At 37.4% G+C, this 20,992-nt stretch overlaps 1 protein-coding gene across 2 annotated transcripts in view; it reads right to left on the reverse strand.

The window, feature by feature from the left end:
• tsr (Cofilin/actin-depolymerizing factor homolog tsr) overlaps positions 1-20,992 on the reverse strand; it is a 53,414-nt gene that overhangs the window by 24,865 nt on the left and 7,557 nt on the right. The window contains exon 1 of one of the 2 annotated variants that reach the window (XM_081725632.1): positions 483-503. The exons of the other annotated variant lie outside the window; for it this stretch is intronic. Within the exon in view, the coding sequence (XP_081581758.1) occupies positions 483-488 (6 nt within the window). The 5' untranslated portion in view covers positions 489-503. Of the gene's footprint in view, positions 1-482; positions 504-20,992 lie in introns of those variants that run through there. 2 annotated transcript variants of the gene reach the window in all.

Raw genomic sequence — 20,992 nt, forward strand, 5'->3', positions numbered from 1 at the left:
AGCTGAAATAACGAAGCTCAGCCCAGCCACACACATTTGACACCCACTCGGGATATAAAAATAGGGAGTTACACGCTACACCATACAGTAAATTGCACGCATCATCATTTGGGTTGAACTTACTCCCTATACTTAAATTATAAGCATGCAGTGAATATCACATTTTAGAAATATATCAACGAGGAAGGAAAAAAGAAAAACATAGGCCTACTTCCAGTATTTTGACTGGAAATCTCTGTTCCAAATACAAATATTCCACGCTACGAAGAAAAACCGCACCATGCCATTTCGTTCACTGTACAGGTATAGCATTCACGCATGCACTATATAAAGTGTTTTAAGAGAGCCAGTTAAATTAACAAGTCATGCTTGTTAAATACCGAAAATAACATTATTGGGGTTACTAGTGGAAAAATCCCCAAGGATTAAGATAGCAACAAAGGGAAAGGGGAATCAGATCTTGGGACAGGTGCGGTTGTTACCGGCATTTTTCAGATCCCTATCCACCACACTTCTTTTGTAAAGGCTGTGCATCCAATTTTGCTAAGATTTCCTTACTACCTCGTTGCGCAGGCCCACTCTAGCTAGAATAAAAGTAAGCAACTAATTTACTATCACATTAAAAAAAAGAAAAAGGAGTCAAAAAATAAAAATGATATAAGCATCGCTGTGCTATTCAATAGTTCTTACATCCTTTTTATGCAGTATTTAATAATGTATATGTATTTTTATTTATAGACTCTTTCGACATCGCAGTTTACACTTCAAGATATCGTCGACCTTGCAAAATCGAATTATAAAAATAGTGGTATTGGGAGCCAAAAAGCCTGTTTCCCTCTTTTCAATATAATCGAAACTAATAATCACATTATAATAAGTCGCCTCACTAGTAATAGGTTTTTAATTTTGCAAGAAATTACAATCTCATAAGATGAAATGCCCTTGATACCACAGCGAGAAACAATTATCACCATGCGATATAATCAAAAATATTACACGGCACGTCAAACATCTCACTCAAACTGATGATTCCATGCATCATTGTCCTTCTAAATCTCTCCGACTTGGCATAACAATTTTGCACGAATATCTTCAGATTGTAGCGTTTCGCCCCTTCTCTTTTTCCTTCTACCGTACCTCATAACGTCCCTCAGGATATTGTTCCTTCTACACAATGTTTCACGTTTATCTTCCTAATTACATTCAAATACATGAATTCTTTCCTTTCCTACTATTTAGTCCTTCCCTTGTTTTTCTCCATATTCACATTTCGAAAACAATCATTTTTTTTAAACCTACGTATTATCTCTGTTCCTGCCCTATAGACAAACACTCCCTTTCATTCCTATCCTTGCTTTTACTTTACGATCGTAGTGCATATCTTCACTAACAATAAATAGTATCGAAAACCAGTCACCCGTTCTACTTTGTTTACTGTATTTGATACTGACTGCCTCATTCCAATCATTTTTGTCTTTGGGTTTTATATACGTTCTTCTATCGCTTAAGCACTTTTACTGTCTCCCTCTCTATGAAACTTTCTCTTTAAAAAAAACGAAGAAAATTACATTCCTTCTTAAAACAAAAGTATGCATACCTTTTCTTCTATGCTATGAACTTCGGTGCTCAGTTTATGAAGTCACAATTGTCAGGTCCTCAGTATTTCTGCACTGTGGAACTATTAGTTCATCCAGTGAAATTCTGCTGATATTACCTGGCTCCTTCTCTATGCCTGATCACATTCATTGTTTTATTCAAACTTCAAATTGGGGGTCGACCATAAAAGACTTAAAAATTGAACTAGTTAAAAGCACAGCGCCAAAACAAGTTATCTTATGCAAAATTTCGCATTTCCCTATCAAAAGAACTCTCAAATAATAAGCATTAATACTACATTGCGCATAATATAATTCATCTTTACACTGTTTCAAGTTACCCTTTAATAAAAAATTATTATCCTTATTAAAATTCTAGTTTTAATTGATTGCAATTCATTTTTTCAGCGCGGAGGCTGTATGAAACTGAATAGGCTGCTTTAAGCGGGATCCGAACTACTTGGAGTTTATGTCCACTTATTACATCACCGAAGAAACTGTCATACACTAGCAAACTTCCGTCGCATGTCCGCAAATATTTTACGCTAAAATTTCAAATTTTTCGACTTTGTAACTTAAACGTGAGTCTTTCCTCCCATAGGTATGTTAAAATAATTCGACAACTGAGATTATTTCAAATCCTTAGTTTATTTGATACTGCGCATTTCATGGTTAATTTGAAAGCAACAACATTTTGCTAAAGCAAAACACAAACAGAATAAAGATATAAGGCCATACTAGTTATTCAACGGAATTAGACATTTGGAGTAAGCTAAAACATTTACAACGAATGTATATCCGTTGTAAATATAAAAATCATCAGTGCGTTACACTTATCTCTAGTCCTTATGGCAAAACTTTATGTAGGTGCCAGTTCTATAAACCATAAGCCAAATCAGAAATACTGCCCTGTACAAATTAAGAATATTAACATCTAAAAAGTTACGGCGCTATTTCCTCCCGGTCGCCAGTGATATAGCGCCTGGGATTTTTTTTTTTTTTTTTTTTTTTTTTTTTTTTTTTTTTTTTTGAGCCCTAGTCACCGAGTAATATTCCCATTTCTCAGTCCTTTAGATTTCCAAATTGCGTGTAATTCGATGATGTTCTAATACAGGATGAGTCAAAAGTCCTTGGACACCTGCGTAAGTTTGAAAATCGACAGGAAAAGTAAAAAGTGATGATGGGAACAGAGGTTTGATGAGGGGCCGCAACTTTTGGAGTGTATGTCATTCATGGCCGCCATCTTGAAATCCGCCATTTTGGATTCTAGTCAATTTTTTTAAAATGGGAAGAAGGGTGTATGACATCAAATAACACTAGCTTGAGCTCAGGAATTTAGTGGTGTATTTTTTTTTCTATCTTGTACAGTTTAGAAGTTCGAAAGTGGAAAATTACCTTGATACTGACCCAGTTCTCTCTCTGTTCCAAGTGATCTAAAATGGGTCTGACACGTGAACAGAAGATCGAAATCATCCTTATATCAGGGGAACGACGCTACCGAACAATAGCAGCTGACTACAACAGACGGCACCCAGACAGAGAACCGATATCGCACAGCAAGGTGGCTCACATGATCACCAAATTCCGGGAGACGGGCTCTGTTCAAGTTAAGGCACGTAGTGGGCGACCAAAGACTGACACCAATGAGGAAACTGCAACGGCGGTTGTTGCGTAGTTTGTGAAAATTCCTAAACGAAGTACGCGTCGTGTGTTCCTAGCAGTATAATAAGCCAATCCTCCGTTGTCCGGATATTGCACGCCAAGAGGCATCCTTACAAGCTGCACATGCAACAAACTGAACGAGGATGACCCTGATCGTCGGTTGAAGTTTTGCATGTGGGCTACTGAACAACACGAACTGGATCCTGCGTTTGCCAAGGGCATACTGTTCAGCGACGAGGCGTATTTCACTTTGAACGGGGAGGTTAATCGACATAATTGTCGATACTGGTGTGACGCAAATCCGAACTGTGTTGATCCCATAGTCGAGATCATAGTCCAGCGAAGATTATAGTGTGGTGTGGCATATGGGACACCCACATCATTGGGCCATTTTTCATTTACAACACCTTAACTGCACCACAGTATCTGATGCTGCTGCAGGACCTTGAGTTCCCTGCCACACTGAACGCTGACGGCATTTTTCCCCATCTCATTTTCAGCACGATGGAACCCCCCCCTTCCTCCACACTATGGACTTGGTGTCCGTTAATGATTGGATGAACAACTGCGAGGGAAGTGGATTGGTCGCCGTGGTCCCGTGGAGTGGCCGCCCAGATCCCTTAACGTCCCTTGAGTTTTATCTATGGGAACATCTTAAGCAGATAGTGTATGCTAAGACAATCCGTGATTTGAGACATCTGGAGGAACGCATCCAACAAGCCTGTGACCAAATTTCAGGTGACAGTCTCCTCCGTGTGCAGTCCGAGTGGTTGCGGCAACTACAGTTGTGCATTGCACGGGATGGAGACCAACGTAGAACATATGTTGTAGCATTCAGTATCAAGGAAATTTCCCACCGTTGAGCATTAATAACTTCTAAACTGTACAAGATAGAAAAAAAATACACCACTAAATTCCTGAGCCATACACCCCCCTTCCCATTAAAAGAAAATTGACTTGAATCCAAAATGGCGGCCATGAATGACACACTCCAAAAGTTGCGGCCCCTCAAACCTCTGTTCCCATCATCACTTTTTACTTTTCCCGTCGATTTTCAAACTTATGCAGGTGTCCAAGGACTTTTGACTCACCCTGTATATCAAGAAGTCCTATGGATTAAGATTAAAGTGTAATACTTTTATTTTCCTTCCTACATCGTTCGAGGTTAGTTTCCGTGTAATGAATGCTACTTTTCCTAAGTATCAGAAAGCAACCCTATTTTAAATTACTTCCAACTACCGGATGTGCAGTACAAATACTTTCCTTCATTCGTGACCATGCCGAATTAGTACAATACCTTTGTACCTGTTGAAGCAATAACCCTATTTCTTAAAGTTTAGAAACTTATGCTAGTAATAACATTTCTTCTTAACTACACAAAGATTTTAGGCAACCACAGAGATCAGGTAATCAAACCCCCGGAGCACGTACTACTATGAGCAAAATAAATGACGCGTCTCTATTTTGAAGTTTTTATTGAAAATATCTCAGTTTTCTTTATATGTTCGAAATTTCGGAAGGTTTCCCCAGCAGGAAACGTTAATAACAAGCCCGTTTTAAATATTTGTGTTAGATATTAGCTTAAAATAAATTAGAAGCAAAAAACATCGACCGAAATTACGAGAATTACCAACTCTGCTAAAGTGGGAAATTTTCAAGAACGCGAGGGAATTCTGCAGTTCAACACAAAGCAACGACATCTATGTCATTGAGAGAAATGTGGATTAGATCTACAAACGAAACATTTCTAATATGTCCTATTACGTGCATTATCAGCAAACTTCAAATGTATGAACCTATGCCAAGTATTAACGTACAGATAGAGCAAATAGTTGAAATTACCTATGGAAAAGGACGAATTGGTAGCACGATCGTAATGAAAAATCATTTTTACCGTAGAACAGATTCAGTTGTAAGAAAACAAATAGCTCAGTTAGTTAAAGCAACGAGTCTGTATACCAGAAGTAGCTGGTTCGAACCCCATAGAAGTGCAATTGTCACTTTTATTATGTTTATTTATTTTTTATGTGGGAAAGAATCAAATTGTAACATGTGTAAAACTCATGACAATACCAAAAAAGAAAAAAATGTTGTCGCGCTTGCATTAGTGTCCCTAATTTTTGTTTGCAAACAGTTTCGTAATTTTTTTCCCTGTGCTCACTGCTCATAATATGCTCGCTGGTGTATAACGAATGCTTTCCAGTAAACGTTAACTCTAATTTGGAGAATTTTATAAAGTTTCACAATGTTTATCATTAAATAATCTTGTATCTACTTGTTTGGACATTTTGATAACAGTTTTTTCTATTAAATGGTTAATTTTCCGTAGATGTTTAATTACGGAAAAGTTTTACAATGTATTTGTTTTAAATTGAAATTGTTTTGAATTTAGCGCATGAGGTAAGTAGACCGAAGGAGGAGAACTGAAGTAGCTGATATTCTACGTAAAAGCAACCTATTGTAGAATGATGATGCTTCTTACCTTCAGCACATAATCTTTACGTTAGAGAGTCAGATGGAGAAAAATCCTGTTTGTTCCTCCCCTATGATTACCCATCTTAAACCTCTACATACCATGGTTCGTCTTACACACTTCCGGTGCTCTAAAGACATTCATAATAATAATAATAATAATAATAATAATAATAATAATAATAATAATAATCCTGAATATGCCATACTTACCTAATGTAGTAACCTTAGACATCTTAGTTTAAAATGCTTTCTTTTGTAATAATTTGAGCAACTATGTGGGAGGCGGCACGACGTTTTCCCCCCTCTCCCATTTCAGTACTCTTCCAACAGACAAGGACAACGTTACTGACAAACAGGGACAACGTTACGTAATTTCTGATAAGCAGGGCAGACAAAATGAATAAGAAATATATTTATATCATCTCTCCCCTTCACGATTGGAATATCACGTAGCATTTTAATTCTACCGAAGATAACCCTGTGCGGTTAGGGGTAGGTAACTAAAGAGATACCTAATACATAGCTCCCCCTGATTGTAATATTACCGCTTCTTTGTTTGTTCGAGGGAGCTCCTACACAACCAAGGGTGACAAAAAGAATAGGAAAAATGTCTATCGATTCTAGTGGCTGATCCAGCACGGATTCCTGAGGGGGAAGAAGCGGTGAAGTGAATGATTCTTTTGATGATGTGAAGCTGTCACAAATTACCACTTAACTAAACTAAACATAATAGTGTGGTTAACCGGAACCCAGTCAGTTCAAATTGATATAAAAGTTTAATTTTTTACTTCATATTAAAGTTTTGGTTCCAAATGAGAGTTTCAGTCCGAGTGGTCAATGATCAAATCTCGGGGGCTCTTCTGTGTAGAGGCTATGACCCCTTATGGGGAAAGGCAAAAATATTATAATTCTTAAAACTTTCGAAGTTTTCGTCTATTTTAAAGGAATTTTTGGCTTCATATTCAAGTGTTTGTTCCAAATGACAATTCCAGTTCAAGTAGACAATGATCAAATCTCGGGGGACTCTGTAATGTAGGAAAAATAATGACGTCTATATCGTGATCCTGTTGGTGACATTACGAGTCATGACGTGAGTATAGCACAAAGTAAACGCTAAATGCTGTCGGATCTCGTAGCTGAGTGAGCTAGCGCAGCATGCTAGTAAGAAAGATTGGTTTTGGTGTGGGTTCAAATCCTTTCTAAGGAGAATTATTTTTTAAAAAGGTTATAACACTTCTTTCGTTAAAAAAAGATTTAAAATAATATTCAAAAACTGATTTAACAATTATTTTTAAAAAATTTTCATTAAACTTCTTTCATTAAAATAAGTTTGCCCTTGTACTATACAGATCCATAGCAAAGTTAGTAGTAAAAATAGTAGTAGTAGGAACGGGTTACAATGCAATTCAGCATTCATTTGTTTCCGTGCGATGTTGCCAAACGTAACTCGCTTACAATGCTTTCTGGCTAGGCCTTAGTGTGTTTCGCAAATATGCTTGTGTTCGGGATGAAGTTCCAAGGTTCAGCATTGACTAGGAGTTTTTGCTATTAATATCCCTTCTAACAATATTGGCAGTGGACAAAAGTTGGACAGTGTTGAAGCTTTTTGCTCCTAAGTTAGTTATTTTACTTTATTATTTAGCGAATATATTGAAAATATATTTGTCAGCATGCACGTATGCAGGAATTTATTTCGGGAGGGGTCCAAAGTTATCTGGGGGGTCCGACTTCAATATTAGGATAAATTATAATTTTTTAAAAAAATAACCCCCAAAATTAGGTTAAATTTACAGAAAAGTTGGGATTTCAGAGGGGTCCGGACCCCCTGAACCCACCCCTACTTGCGTCCTTGTTTGTCAGTAATGTTTCCTCATTTTGAAACTCTCAGAAACAGAATATATAAAGGAAAACGAGTTATTTTCGATAAAGTATCACTTCAAGGAGACGCGATATTTTTTATTGCACATGGTGATACCCCAACTTAACAAGGGCAAGAATTCCTTTACTTTGGTTCTCTCCCATTGCGCTCTATCGAAAGGTTAGGTTTGTAATATATACTCCTAAGAACAAACGTATTTGCCAGAGAACCGTGATACTGAACAGAGCTCCACAGAAATGCATGCTGAAGTTTCGTTAATAGCTACCCTTTGGTGTTTTTTGCCCTCAAGGTCAATCGAGTGATGATTCAGTTCAGTCCCTGTTCTTAACCTGTGTTCGTATTACTTCGAACAGTTTTGACGTGTGTTTTCCAACCACCATATGAACAGACAATCAGGGCAAATCATAGCATACAATACATTTAAGCAAGTATATTTGTCGCGAAATTATTACACACATTACCCAAAGACACTTAGTATATGAATCCATACATTTATTTATATAGGTAAAGCAAAGAGTGGAAATTACCTATCGAAAGAATAAATTAACAGCACGATCATAATGAAAAGCATGCCTCGTAATATAACAGACTTCTTTCGCGTAAGAAATCGAAACTCAGTTGGTCAGAGCAACTAGTCTGTACGAATTAGGTTGTTAGTTCGAGCATAATACGAGTAAGAGTTCTTATTACTATTGTTTTTCTCTTTTTTTATGTGAGGAAAAATCAAATTGTAACATCGCGATTATCAAATGTATTTGGTTAGGTAACTGTCTTAGCTAAACATTAAATATCAGTAACCGTCGAAATTATTTCAATAACCGATCAGTTACTGAACATTTCAAACACCAGTAGCGTAACATGAAGGTTAACATCACGTCCGCAGCCCTTAGTTATGCGTCCATACTTTCAAGGTCGGACCTTGGGCTAGGCGACTGCCCGGGACGCCAGAGGGACGCCAAAAAGAACCTCAAAAAGTAAATTTTATAATGTGTTTCCTACTGACTTTTTTGGTTTATATTCTTGTAAAGTAGCGGCAATTATATAAACTTTTTCCATTTCACCATGGAAGAAGAGAGTTTCATAGCACTAAGGGACTGTATCGACAAATGGAGAGATGGCATGTAGAATAATTAAGGAGAGTGGAAGGGGAGTAAGTATTGTTTGTTTCTTTGCTTGAGTTTAGCGTTCCACGGTTATGCCTTAATGGCCAAAGGAGATGTGGATACTGATTATAGTGAGATCCGAACCACGTTTATCGTTCAACAGTAACCCACCGGGAATTGGACCCGGGACCACAGAAGGCAGGCGTGCTAGCCACTAGACCAAGCTGGGGGGGGGGCGGTGTTGGTATTGTTTATAGCAGGCCATATTCTTTGTGAAGTTTTCCTAGGTAATGAATGTCTTCTTGAAAAATGGGTTTAAACTATTAAAACACTAGGATAAAATGTAAATACGAGGGGGGAAGGCGCCATAAAGTCACTTTGCCTAGGTGAAAATTTGGCCTGATCCGTCCCTGCGTACTTTCTATATATTTTTTTTTTTTCTTTGCAGCTTGTGCGGTCCCCACGCCACAGGGTTGTGGGGGTGCTATTTACGCCAATGCTTCGAACGTAATTCAATAACTGTTTCAGAAATTCTACCATCAGCGTGGAAACGGGAATATATATTTTTCTAATAGTCCCATGGAACCTTCACCAAGAACACCAGATGCAATATTTCACAATGGGCTCTGGCTAAGTATGAGGAGGATCTGATATTTCCCAAGTAAGTTCCTTTCAGAAAGATTGATATTTCTTTAACGGTGTTGTAAATAAACATACTCATCGTTATTAGCCCGACACCAAACCATCCTGGACAAATCCCTCTAGAGCAACGATCGGCAAAAGTTTATTCTGGCTAATATTATAAGCGACTCAAGAGTGAAACACTTGTTAACGAAAGCAATGCTGTGCATACACTGCCATGCTTCTGACAAAATATAAAGTGTTTTATAATCTTTAGACACTTTTCCTATTCTTTTTGTCACCCTTGGTTGTGTAGGGCGCCTTCGAACAAATAAAGAAGCGGTAATATTACAGCCAAAGGGCGCTATAAATATTACGTATTTCTTGTGTTACCTAATCATAACCGCCTAGAGTCATCTTCGGTAGAATAAAAAATGCTACGTGATATTCCACTCACGGAGGAAAGGATGCTCTAAATATATTTCTTATTCATTTTGTCTGCCCTGCTTGTCAGATATTAAATACTTTCTTTTGGGAGGGTGCTGAAAATAGAGGGGCAAAATAAAACGTCGTGCCCCTCCTACAGTTTAAATTTTGTTACGTGGTTGCTCAAATTATTACTAAAGAAAGCACTTTAAACTAAGATGTCTAAGGTTACTACATTATGTAAGGGTGGCATATTCAGGAATAATAATAATTATTATTATTACATGAATGTCTGGAGAGACGAAATTATGTGACACGAATCCTTACATGTAGAGCTTTAAGATGAGTGGTCAAAGAGGAGTAAAAAAAATGATTTTTCTCTCTGATACCCTAACGTAAAAATTATGTGCTGAAGGTAAGAAGAGTCATCAATCAAAAATTGGTTGCTTTTACGTAGAATATCAGTTACTTCAATTCTTCTCCTTCGGGCTACTTACCTCATGTGCTAAATTCAAAACAATTTCAATTCAAGACAAATACATTGTAAAACTTTTCCGTAATGAAACATCTACGGAAAATTAAACATTTAATAAGGAAATCTGATATCAAAGTTTCCAAAAAAAGTAGATAGAAGACTATTTAATGATAAACATTGTGAAACTTTATAAAAATCTCCAAATTAGAATTAGCGCTTACTGGGAAACATTCATTATGCACCAGCGAGCATATTGTGAGCAGTGAGCACAGGGAAAATTACGAAACTGTTTGCAAACAAAATTAGGGACACTAATGCAAGTGCGACAACATTTTTTTCTTTTTTGGTATTGTCATGAGTTATACACATATGTTACAATTTGATTCTTTCCCACATAAAAAGTAAATAAAATAACCACAGTAATAAAAATGACAGTTGCACCTCTGTGGGGTTCGAACCAGCTACCTCCGGCATACAGATTCGTTGCTTTAACTGAGCTATTTGTTTTCTTACGCAAACCGAACATGTTCTACGGTAAAGATGATTTTTAATTACGATCGTGCTACCAATTCGTCCTTTTCCATAGGCAATTTCCACTATACGTTTTATCTATACGTTAATACTTAGTATAGATTCATATATTTGGAGTTCGCAGATAATGCACGTAATAAGACATATTAGAAATGTTTCGTAAAAGTTTCGTTTGTCGATTTAATCCACATTTCTCTCAATGACATAGATGTCGCTGCTTCGTGTTGAACTGCAGAATTCCCGCGCGTTCTTGAAAATTTCCCACTTTAGCAGAGTTGGTAATTCTCGTAATTTCGGTCGATTTAATGTTTTTCGCTTCTAATTTATTTATTTTAAGCTAATATCTAACACAAATATTAAAAACTAGTTTGTTATCAACGTTTCCTGCTGGGGAAACCTTCCAAAATTTCGAACATATAAAGAAAACCGAGATATTTTGAGAAAACTTCAAAATAAAGAGACGCGTCATTTATTCTGCTCATAGTACAACATCGCTGCACGGGAGTTCATACTATGAGTGTATCTCATACGTATCTAGGACCTGTATTACATCTATTCATTAAAGTTTGTGCCTTTATAAGATATCGAAAATTTAAGTAATAAATCTGAAGTAAACTTATAATTGTTTAATCAAATCTTGTTAGCCTATTACAGCGATCAATTACACACAGTGAAGTGTATCCAAACTCCCGGAAAACATGCACACACAATTACAATTGTAGCATTACGTATACTCGCATGTGAAGATTCGAAATTTGGCGTTGGAAGCCAATGCGCTGACCACGCGTCACCGGATGAAATGTGGCCATATCGTTCACTCGAGCCTTCCATGAGCTCTTGCAACACGAAGTTTAATTCTTGATTTCAGTACACGGTGATGGGTCGATTTTCAAATGAAATGAAATCTTCAGTTTAACGTTCCACGATTACCCACCGAGGCTAAGAGAGACGGAGATGAGAAAAGTATGAAATGGTGGAATGAAGAAAGTAGGAGGAAACGGGAGAACCTCGAGAAAACCCACTCTCACAGTTTGTCCACCAGAAAGCTCACGAGTACCACTGAGCCACCGCGACCCCATATCGAACTTCAAGGGAGAAATCCCCATTATTTTTAGTTAGTACAGCCAATGAGGACCTGTCGCAGGTTAGCAAGAGTACGTTTAACTGGGCGAAGCGTGATCAGCGCATCGGTTCCCAAAAGGTCACTACTTTTGCCTTTCTGGATCAGTTTGCTACCTCTTAATTCAAGGTCGCTCTCCAATTGTCTCATGACGCTCAGCGATTTTACCGAAAAATGTTAATGCTTTTACTGGAAACAATCAGCGATTACGTACACCAAATAAGAGTACAGTACAGGATGAAGCTAAAGAAAGCACTTTTTTTTCTGCTTGAGGAAGGTGATGAAACTTCGGGCGTGGGTAATTGTGGTGGGGGCGAACTAGATGGTGCTGTACGAATCTGTAGCTGTTTTTCATTTAACTTTAATCAATAATGAAATTCTGTGAACATTGTATATTTCATAATGTAACAGGTTCTAATTTGTCTTTTCAGGTCATTTAACTTGGCTCACACAAGCCAAGAAAGGATTGAAATTGTTCCTTGTGGGGAAACCAGTACTAGACCCATCGCTAACGACTTTAACGCCCGACATCTAGCAAAAGACAGAAAAAAATGAAATCTGAGTCTTACGTCCCAGGATTATGCTAAAGGAGACTGATGAGTAATGAACGAAACGGTGGAATGAAGAAAGTGGGAGGAAACGGAAGAACGAGAAAACCCACGCACACGGTGCTTGCCCACCACAAGTTTCGCTTGGCGAGGGCTGGGATCTAACCCGGGACCCCAAGCACAAGAGGTGAACATTACCACTGAGCCACCGCGGTCCCTAGAAAAAAACAACATTGCTCATACTAGTGTCGCGTAATTTACAGCTGAACAACGCACTGGACGACCGAGGACTGCAACAGAAGTCGTAGTGTCCTTGATGAAATGTCCAAAACGAAGTACCCGACGTTTAGCTGCGGTTTCAGATGTAAGCCAGATCGATACTCCGTGTAGTGCACACAAACAAGTGGCATCCATACAAACTCCAACTGCAGCAATACTTAAAGGAGGATGACCCAGGAGAATGCAATTTGCAGAATGGGCCATGAAGTGTAACGAGGATCTCATTTTGCTTGTTAGGTTTGTTTAGTGATGAGGCTGTTCCATTATGAATGGTGAGGCCAACAAACAGAATCACTGTTATTGGTCAGACAAACTCAACATGGACATGTGCCTCGAAGGTAATTTGTGCGCATAAGTTGATGGTATGGTATGGCTAGTAACATCGTGGCGTTCTTCATCCATGGGAACCTAAATTGGGACATATCTTAGCATGCTGCATGAACAGGTGTTCCATCACAGAACCCAGGTGATTTGCCTACCTTTTTCCAGCAAGATGGTGTGCCTCCTCACTTTGCATTGTATCAGGGAGTGATTGGATTCATAGTTCCCAGGCCACTGAATTGATCGTCGAGGGCTAATAGAGTAACAACCCTGTTCGCCCGACCTGTCATCTTAGACTATCTGTGTGGCTATCTCAAAGCACTTCTTTAAGAAAGAAAATAATAACTGAACTCCGACACCTCGAACAACGTATCAGTCACGCTTGTGACTGACACCGGAAGTGTTCTTACGTGTCCAGCAGGACTGAAAAATAACCTACATCATGTGCAGCACACAAGAGGGAACACACAGACCATATCTTGTACGATCCCACATGTAATATTTACTTCACAGAATTTCATTACTGTTTAAAGTTATGTGGAAATAACTTCAGATTCGTATTTCTGGTGAAATTCTAGCCAAAATCATGTCTCGCATGCCCCCTTCCCATTTCAAATGATGGATCTGACGGCAAAACTGGGGACGTAAAACTCATTAATTCTTTTCAAAATGGCCGCCATGATGCTAAATGGCACCATCTGGTGCGCTCCTACCCCAATTACCTACATCCGAAGTTTGTCATCTTTGCTCAAACAGTTCCGTAAGAATAAACGGGTGGAGCTGGACTTTTGCCTCACCCTGTGTATAACCAATTATCTAAAATATTATGTAGAGTTAAAGATAAGAGCTTCTGGGAAGTTCTGTACTTCATTATAATTCTTGTCTTTTGTGATACAAGAGGAAAAGTAAACATCGAAACATACTGAATGTACGCAAATTTCATTTTGACATCACTGTATTAAGGGAGGGATTGAACCGGGTCGGCCCCCTGCCTACGTCACACGTGACTTCATTCTACAGCTACACTCGGAAGGACTAATACATCGAAAAAATGCTGAACATTTAATCTATCATATTTACATATTTCATTTCAATCATCAAAAAGATGCACCAGAAAATTGTATTCTCATAGTTTGACTTCTAAGCACATTTTTTTCTCTCTCTTTTAAGATCTTTACTTTCCTTATCTTCAATATTATTTATGGATGTATAATTATATAGGAAATAAGATCATGAACTCCCGGATTTACATTTAATATCTAAACTTATTATCATACAGTGTAGAGATCCAACGTAGTTAGTGTATTTTTCTTCGAAACAAAAATAAGTTTTATGTTCTACGATCATACCCTTTAACGGGCATAATCGAGGGACGTTAATGGCAAAGGAAACAGGAGAATCCCGAGTAAACCCATGAACATGTATACCACGAACTCTCTATGACCTAGGATTGAACCAGGGACTCTCCGCACCAAAACAAAGTTGTTCCAACAATGAATGAAGCGACACTAATTGATCGTATGGCAACGACCATCACTACAATGTCTTCTAACCTTTGTTGACTAAGATGTTTGCTAAGAGATGCACAGCACAACACTCAGTGTCGAAGGCAAGTGTAAAGGTGATATCCAAATATAGTGAGAAACATAGTTGCCTGAAGGTCATCAAATTTAACTAGAAATAACTCTGAAGCTCCAATTCCTGATAATCGACCTTAAAAGGTTGCATATGTCAAAATGTAGGTCATGATTATATTTTATATGTCCAAAGCTACAACTAAGGATTTGTTTCGCAATCATTTATCGACCTTCAAATAATGAAATTTATTTTTTTAGGAAGATAATTCTTAATAACACGCTTACGGACGTAAAAACTACACGGATGAAACGAAAATATTCCCGATACTAATGCAGGAAAATACTAGCACTAAATTCAGGAAAGCTTAATATTCCTCGACGTTTATTTACTGTGATTCTGAAAAAATTATATAATGCTGTTATAGTCAAATCTTAGCAAATGGTAAAATCTTACTATTTGCCAAGTACGCCAGTATTCTTAATTACACTAAGTACTCCACAAAAAGATCTATATTCTAAAAATAACCTATTCCTAGGTTGCCATCAACGTAAACGTATGCTGTCTTTGACGGATTTCTTCTGGAAGGGCTGGTGCCAAATACTGAATTAGTTACATCTGTGGATAGTGTTTTACAGATCCTGAGATACTGTAATTTGAGTAGGCCGAGTCGTCTCGTAGGTGGACCAAGGGGGAATTTGCCCCAGACTTCGCGCTACCCAAACCTCATGAGTCCGACTCCATAAGAAAAACACTGTTTAAATAACAATACACTCTTTCTGGTTCATTTTTGGAAATAAAAATATTTAGTAATTGAACCATAATTTTCTAAGGCACTTTTATAAGTGTTACCATTAACATCGCGAACGTACTCAAAGTTAACATAGGCTACGTTAAAGGTAACTGCAATTCATATCCAATTTAAACTAAGACTGCGAAAGTTTTAGAAAATTCATGTGTACTAGATAAAAATTTTGTAGAGTATTTTTCCTGTCTTAAGTTTTTTACAACTCTCCTTAGCAAAGTTCACCACTATTAACAATATCTCTGCCTAAACCTCTACAAGCGCCATAGCTAAAACTATCGAATTACATTACGACCTGCTACCTCGCCCATGTCTCCAAACGTGGACTCCCCCTACTTTTTCTCCTTTTGTAGATGATATACATCTTATATGATCATGCTTGACATTTATTTTGTAACATTTGTCGAATTTGTTTTAGGATACATACAAACTGAGAAGCTTTGGACAATACGTATCAAGCTACAAGGAGACTATGTTGAGAAATAAAATAAGTTTTCAGTACGAAACTACTATTATTATTATTATTATTATTATTATTTCGAAGTACGAACTTTATCAAACCTCTTTCGTATACACAGTAATAACAGTTTACGAGTCTGCATTCTTTGACAGCCAATATACTATATCTCACTAATATTTCTAGTAGTACTACATTTATGCCTAAGGAAACTAACACCCTGAACGAGTATTACAGACAAGAACGAAGGGCATAATTTAGCTTCCCGAGAGATTGTGCACATGCAATTTAATATTTTACCCCACCCAGGAGGATCCTCATCTAGTGATGAGCAAATCCAACACCAAGACCAGGGTGGTCTTGGTCTAGCACATCCAGTTTTGGTCTTGCTTGCAAGTCTTGCTCTTAAGGTATCTTATGCTTTTCGTAAGTAAATTTTATTCTGGATATAAGGGATAATTCTACAATGCGCCAATACTAACGGAAATACAACGTATGTTTCTAAATGTAACAGCTGACCTTCGTGTAAGTATGATGATAGTGTACAACATACGCGATGACATTTGTTTGTTTTTTCTTTCTTCAATACGTGCCCACGTTTCACTACTTATGAAATAAATCACAACATTTCGTGATCTTTTTGTCTTTTTTTAACAGATCCAATGCCCCACTGGTTCCCAAACTGGGGAGGAAATCCCTGAGACGAATGGAAGAAAATCAAGACTGAACAATTACTCGAATACCATGAATTGCAAAAATATTTTTCCACTAAGGGAGTCAGATTTTTTTTCTTTTCTTTACAACCTCGATTGTCAAATCTTTGTATTGAAGAAACTTCCAATTAAAGATAGATTTTGTTTTACTCATTCCAATATGTACTCTATGGGGCAGAGACATGACATTACTCAAAAGCGATGAAAAAAAAATTGGAGGCTTCCGAAACGTGGGCATGGAGAGAAAAAAAAAGGGGGAGAATTAGCTGGGTTGAACGGAAAATGAATGAGGTGTTAAAAATAGTAGCAGTAGGGGAGAAAAGGAGAAATTAAATGTAATTAAGAGAAGAGGAACTGGTTGGGACATTGAGGAGGAACTGTAATATGAGGGACGTGCTAGAGGATATGGTGAAAGGAAGAGGGAGGGGTGAAGGAGACTAGTTGAAGGAAGATATTAAAACAGAAAATTGCTACGTCAAGACGAAGAAACTAGCTGAGGACGACCGTACATCGAAACTTCTCGGTTACAGCAAATGACCTACCAATGATGGCAGAATAGTATGATATGTTTAGCAATAGACAAAAATAAATAAAATGATTATAATCAAACCAGGTTTAAAGAAATCTGCAATATTTCGAGTTTGCTGCTGCTTTAATGTAAACAGTTCCTGCGCTTCGTTCTTATGCACTGATAAAAGATGATTTTTCAGTCCTGAAGTATTTATTATTAATTGCCATTTTATTCATCCACTTTTTTTTAAAAAGCATAATTGGCATAACCCATAGGAATGCTCTCACTACCCACAACTTCGAAGAACGCATGAAATTTACTTTTTGCGCTCGCCACTTCCGTTTATTTTGCCAGTTTCTTCTTACTGGACGTTTGTGGCATTTCGTCAGATTACCTGAGGCAAAGCAACTGAAGGGTGAGAAACAAATCCCTCTTTTGCTATTTTCACCGCAGGACGTGCCGACAAACTTTACCAGCTCGAAGGTCAAAGGTTCATAAGTTTACTCCAGATAACACACGCCTGTAGAATAGTGCCAGATTTCCCGATAAGTAATTCTCATTGTTTAAAAGCTCAAAAATGCATCGTAATCCAGCAACAAAGACATTTCTTTGTGTGCAACAAGCTTTAATTAGAATGACATTTATGTGGCTTGAAACTAATAACTACAGAAAACGCGAACAACCGATTCGAGAAACGACATACTATAGCTATATGCTACAGGGGCAGATCGAATATCGGATTGCATAAACTACTGGGAACATAAAGCGGCATTTTTACTGAAGCCAAAAAACTCAAGTGAAAGACGTAATGACCTTTTCTCCTCCTTACATTATATATAAACATATTCAAGCAGTACCGGTACTTGTGCAAATCATTTTTTCAGAGAATCTTTAAGACTTTTTCATTATCCATAATACGTAAAGCTTGAGCTACAGTTAACTCCATGTTAAACCTAACGAAAGATATCCAGTAGAAATAAATATTTGAGACTTACGTTCGACGGTAATGCTCTGTAGGCTGAGAGAGACTGATTAGAAATGAATGAAATGGTGGAATGAAAGTGGGAGGAAACGGAAGAACCCCGAGAAAAACCATGCACAAGGTGTTAGTCCATCACAAAGTTCACTTGGCGCAAACAGGAATCGAACCGCGGACCCACGCACCAGAGAAAACTCTACTACTGAGCAACTGTGGCCCAGCTATCCAGTGGATATTAAATAACTGCTTCACTGACTAATGATTTATTTTACTAAGGCTCTTGCAACTTACTCCTTACCTGTGACACACTTACATGGGAATTATACATTAAATATACACTCCTTTGGTGTGGTTCAATCTATATATGTTCACCTGATTTTCATGAATCTAGTAACAATAAATATCTTTATTCATTTACTTGTGTTGTGCATTCATATTTTAGCATTTTCTGTCCAACTTACAATCCAACTACCAAATTCACCTCTCCATATGTTTTGAATATGAAACAATCACAAATACTAAACTATTACGTTACTTTATATTTCCCAAGTCTTTTCTCAGCTTATTCAACTCACTACTTCTCGAATCATTTCTAAATCGTTTTGTTTCTCCTAGCTTCTTTCCTATTCTTTCTCCTGCTTCCATTTAGTATAATTCCACTGGGTATATGCCCTAATTTCCTCCCTAACAGACAATATTACTCCGGTACGTACGAACTAATTTCGTCTGACCTGCAATCTAATTCAACCCATTGCTTCTTCCATTTAACCTACTCTGACAATCCATGTTCTGAAATTCGCTGTCCTATCGTTTTAGTAAATATCCTGAACTTCTATCGTCCTCACATAAGTAAGTCATCCGAATAAATATTATCTTGCAAATCTTTGTTCACGGAATCTAATATTGCTCTGTGAAAAGCTTTTCTGATTGGAATTTGACCTGAACAGTTCTCGATCGTTAGCTGATTTGCGCACACATTTTTGTTGTTTACCGTCTATAACTGCTGGAGTTCTGTTTTGTTTTTGTAGTACCCTTAGCTGGAAGATATTCCACTGATTGCGTCTCGACGCAAAATAGTCGAATGATGTGCTTAATGCATCTTTCTCACAAGCAGGACATCGATTTAGCAAATGCTAGCATGGGCATTTAGGCACATTTGCGTTCTTTTTGGACGATAACTGAATTGTTCTGTAATTCGCGTTATTTTTTATATCTGTTACCTAACTGCTCATTATTATTGAACATAATCCATTGGTTCTGTCTAAAATTTGAAAAAGCTGCAGTCACTAGTCTGTTTGCTCTACTGCTACAGCGATTTCAAAACTAGCTTGGAAAATAAGTGACGTCCTGCTTACTTGATGATGTAAATACAAACTGACCATGTAAACTTCTACAACAGAAAGATATTAGTTTCTTTAGGGTTATAACGTCATTCAACACCGTTAGAGCATATTACATAATCTGTATCTTTCGGATATAGGATTCGTTTTTGTCCCAAATTATTGTATTAACGACTTTTTCAGTCTAAAGCTCTTCTGTGCTGGTGCAACAGGTCAAGTAAGGTTTTTTCTATTATTATTACCTCGTATGTTTATGTACGATTACTGTAAACAAAGTAGGAACTACTTCATTCATACCTGCTGTGATATAAAGTTGTTCCAAGTAACTTTGTATCAGGGTGGAAAAAATATTTTTTTTTTTTTTTTTTTAAAATAATTTTTGTTGATTTGTTTTATTTAACCCTTTTAAATTATGGCCTTTTTGAGGTATTTTGTAGACTTTCACTCAAGCATCTATTGCGTCAACACTATTTATCGTAGGATCATAGTTCATACCCCGTTTAGTTTCTAGTAAAGCAGTGTTTCCAAATGCGTCCGTAAAATTTCCCAAATGCGGGAAATTTCCGCTCAAAGTAGGGGAAAAACTGATTTTCTTTTTAAAAAATCCCGTTTTTATCGCGAATCTCTCTCTTTCTGGTATAGGATACGATCATGCGAATGCTACTAAAAAAAACTGCTTTATGGTAAAGAGAATGAGATACAAAGAGTGGCCTTGGGATTAATAGTTTTGATGCTACAGCCGATTTACATATTTTCTCTTGATAATAACTTTTCAGTGAACTTCTATACTATCATCATCAAGACTGTCAATTGTGGGAATATGAATTTTACCTCGTTTTTTTTGCCTCGTGAATCGAAGAAAAAGGGATTTTTTGGCAAAAAAATTCCCTTTTTTGCGAATTTTCTCGACCATGGTACATGCTAGAGACATGCGAGTGGTTCCGTTTGAAAGACTGGTTCATACCAAAGAAAACTAGGTACGTATCATGACTTTAGAATAAATAATTTTAATACTGTAAATACTTGACTAAAGTAACTGACTAAAAATGTGTAAAAAAAATAAAAATAAAGAAATCCAGATTCTTTTGACACACACGTCTGTTTTCTCCAGCAACACGAGTTATACCCCATTTTCTTCAACGTAAGGCACCCTTTCAAATGGTACCACTCCAATTTCGCTATCGTGTACCTGTGAAGATAAAAATTGAGAAAAGGGGAATTTCTTTTAAAAATCCCCTTTTTTTCCATTTTGGACGAGATTTTCCCGCTTCTGGTACACGATAAGGAAATTTGAGTGGTACATTTCGAAAGCCTGTCTCATAATGAAACCAACGAGGTACAAACCATTTGAAAAACTTCTCAAATATACCCTTTTTTTAAACCCATCGTCCATGTTTGTGACGTCACAGCCCCCAAACAGAGCACGCGAGGCTGCAAAATGCCCATAAAATATGTTCCATGATGTTTCCATATTTGAATGAATGCAAAAAACCCGGTCTAAAAAGCTTTACTAGAGACTTATAAAGCAAATTCCGAGGGTTGATGCCATGGCACAGGTGTTGTGCCATCGTAATTTA

The sequence above is a fragment of the Thermobia domestica genome, chromosome 9 (assembly GCF_964235325.1).
Source record: "Thermobia domestica chromosome 9, izTheDome1.hap1.1, whole genome shotgun sequence".
Lineage (NCBI taxonomy): Eukaryota > Metazoa > Arthropoda > Insecta > Zygentoma > Lepismatidae > Thermobia > Thermobia domestica.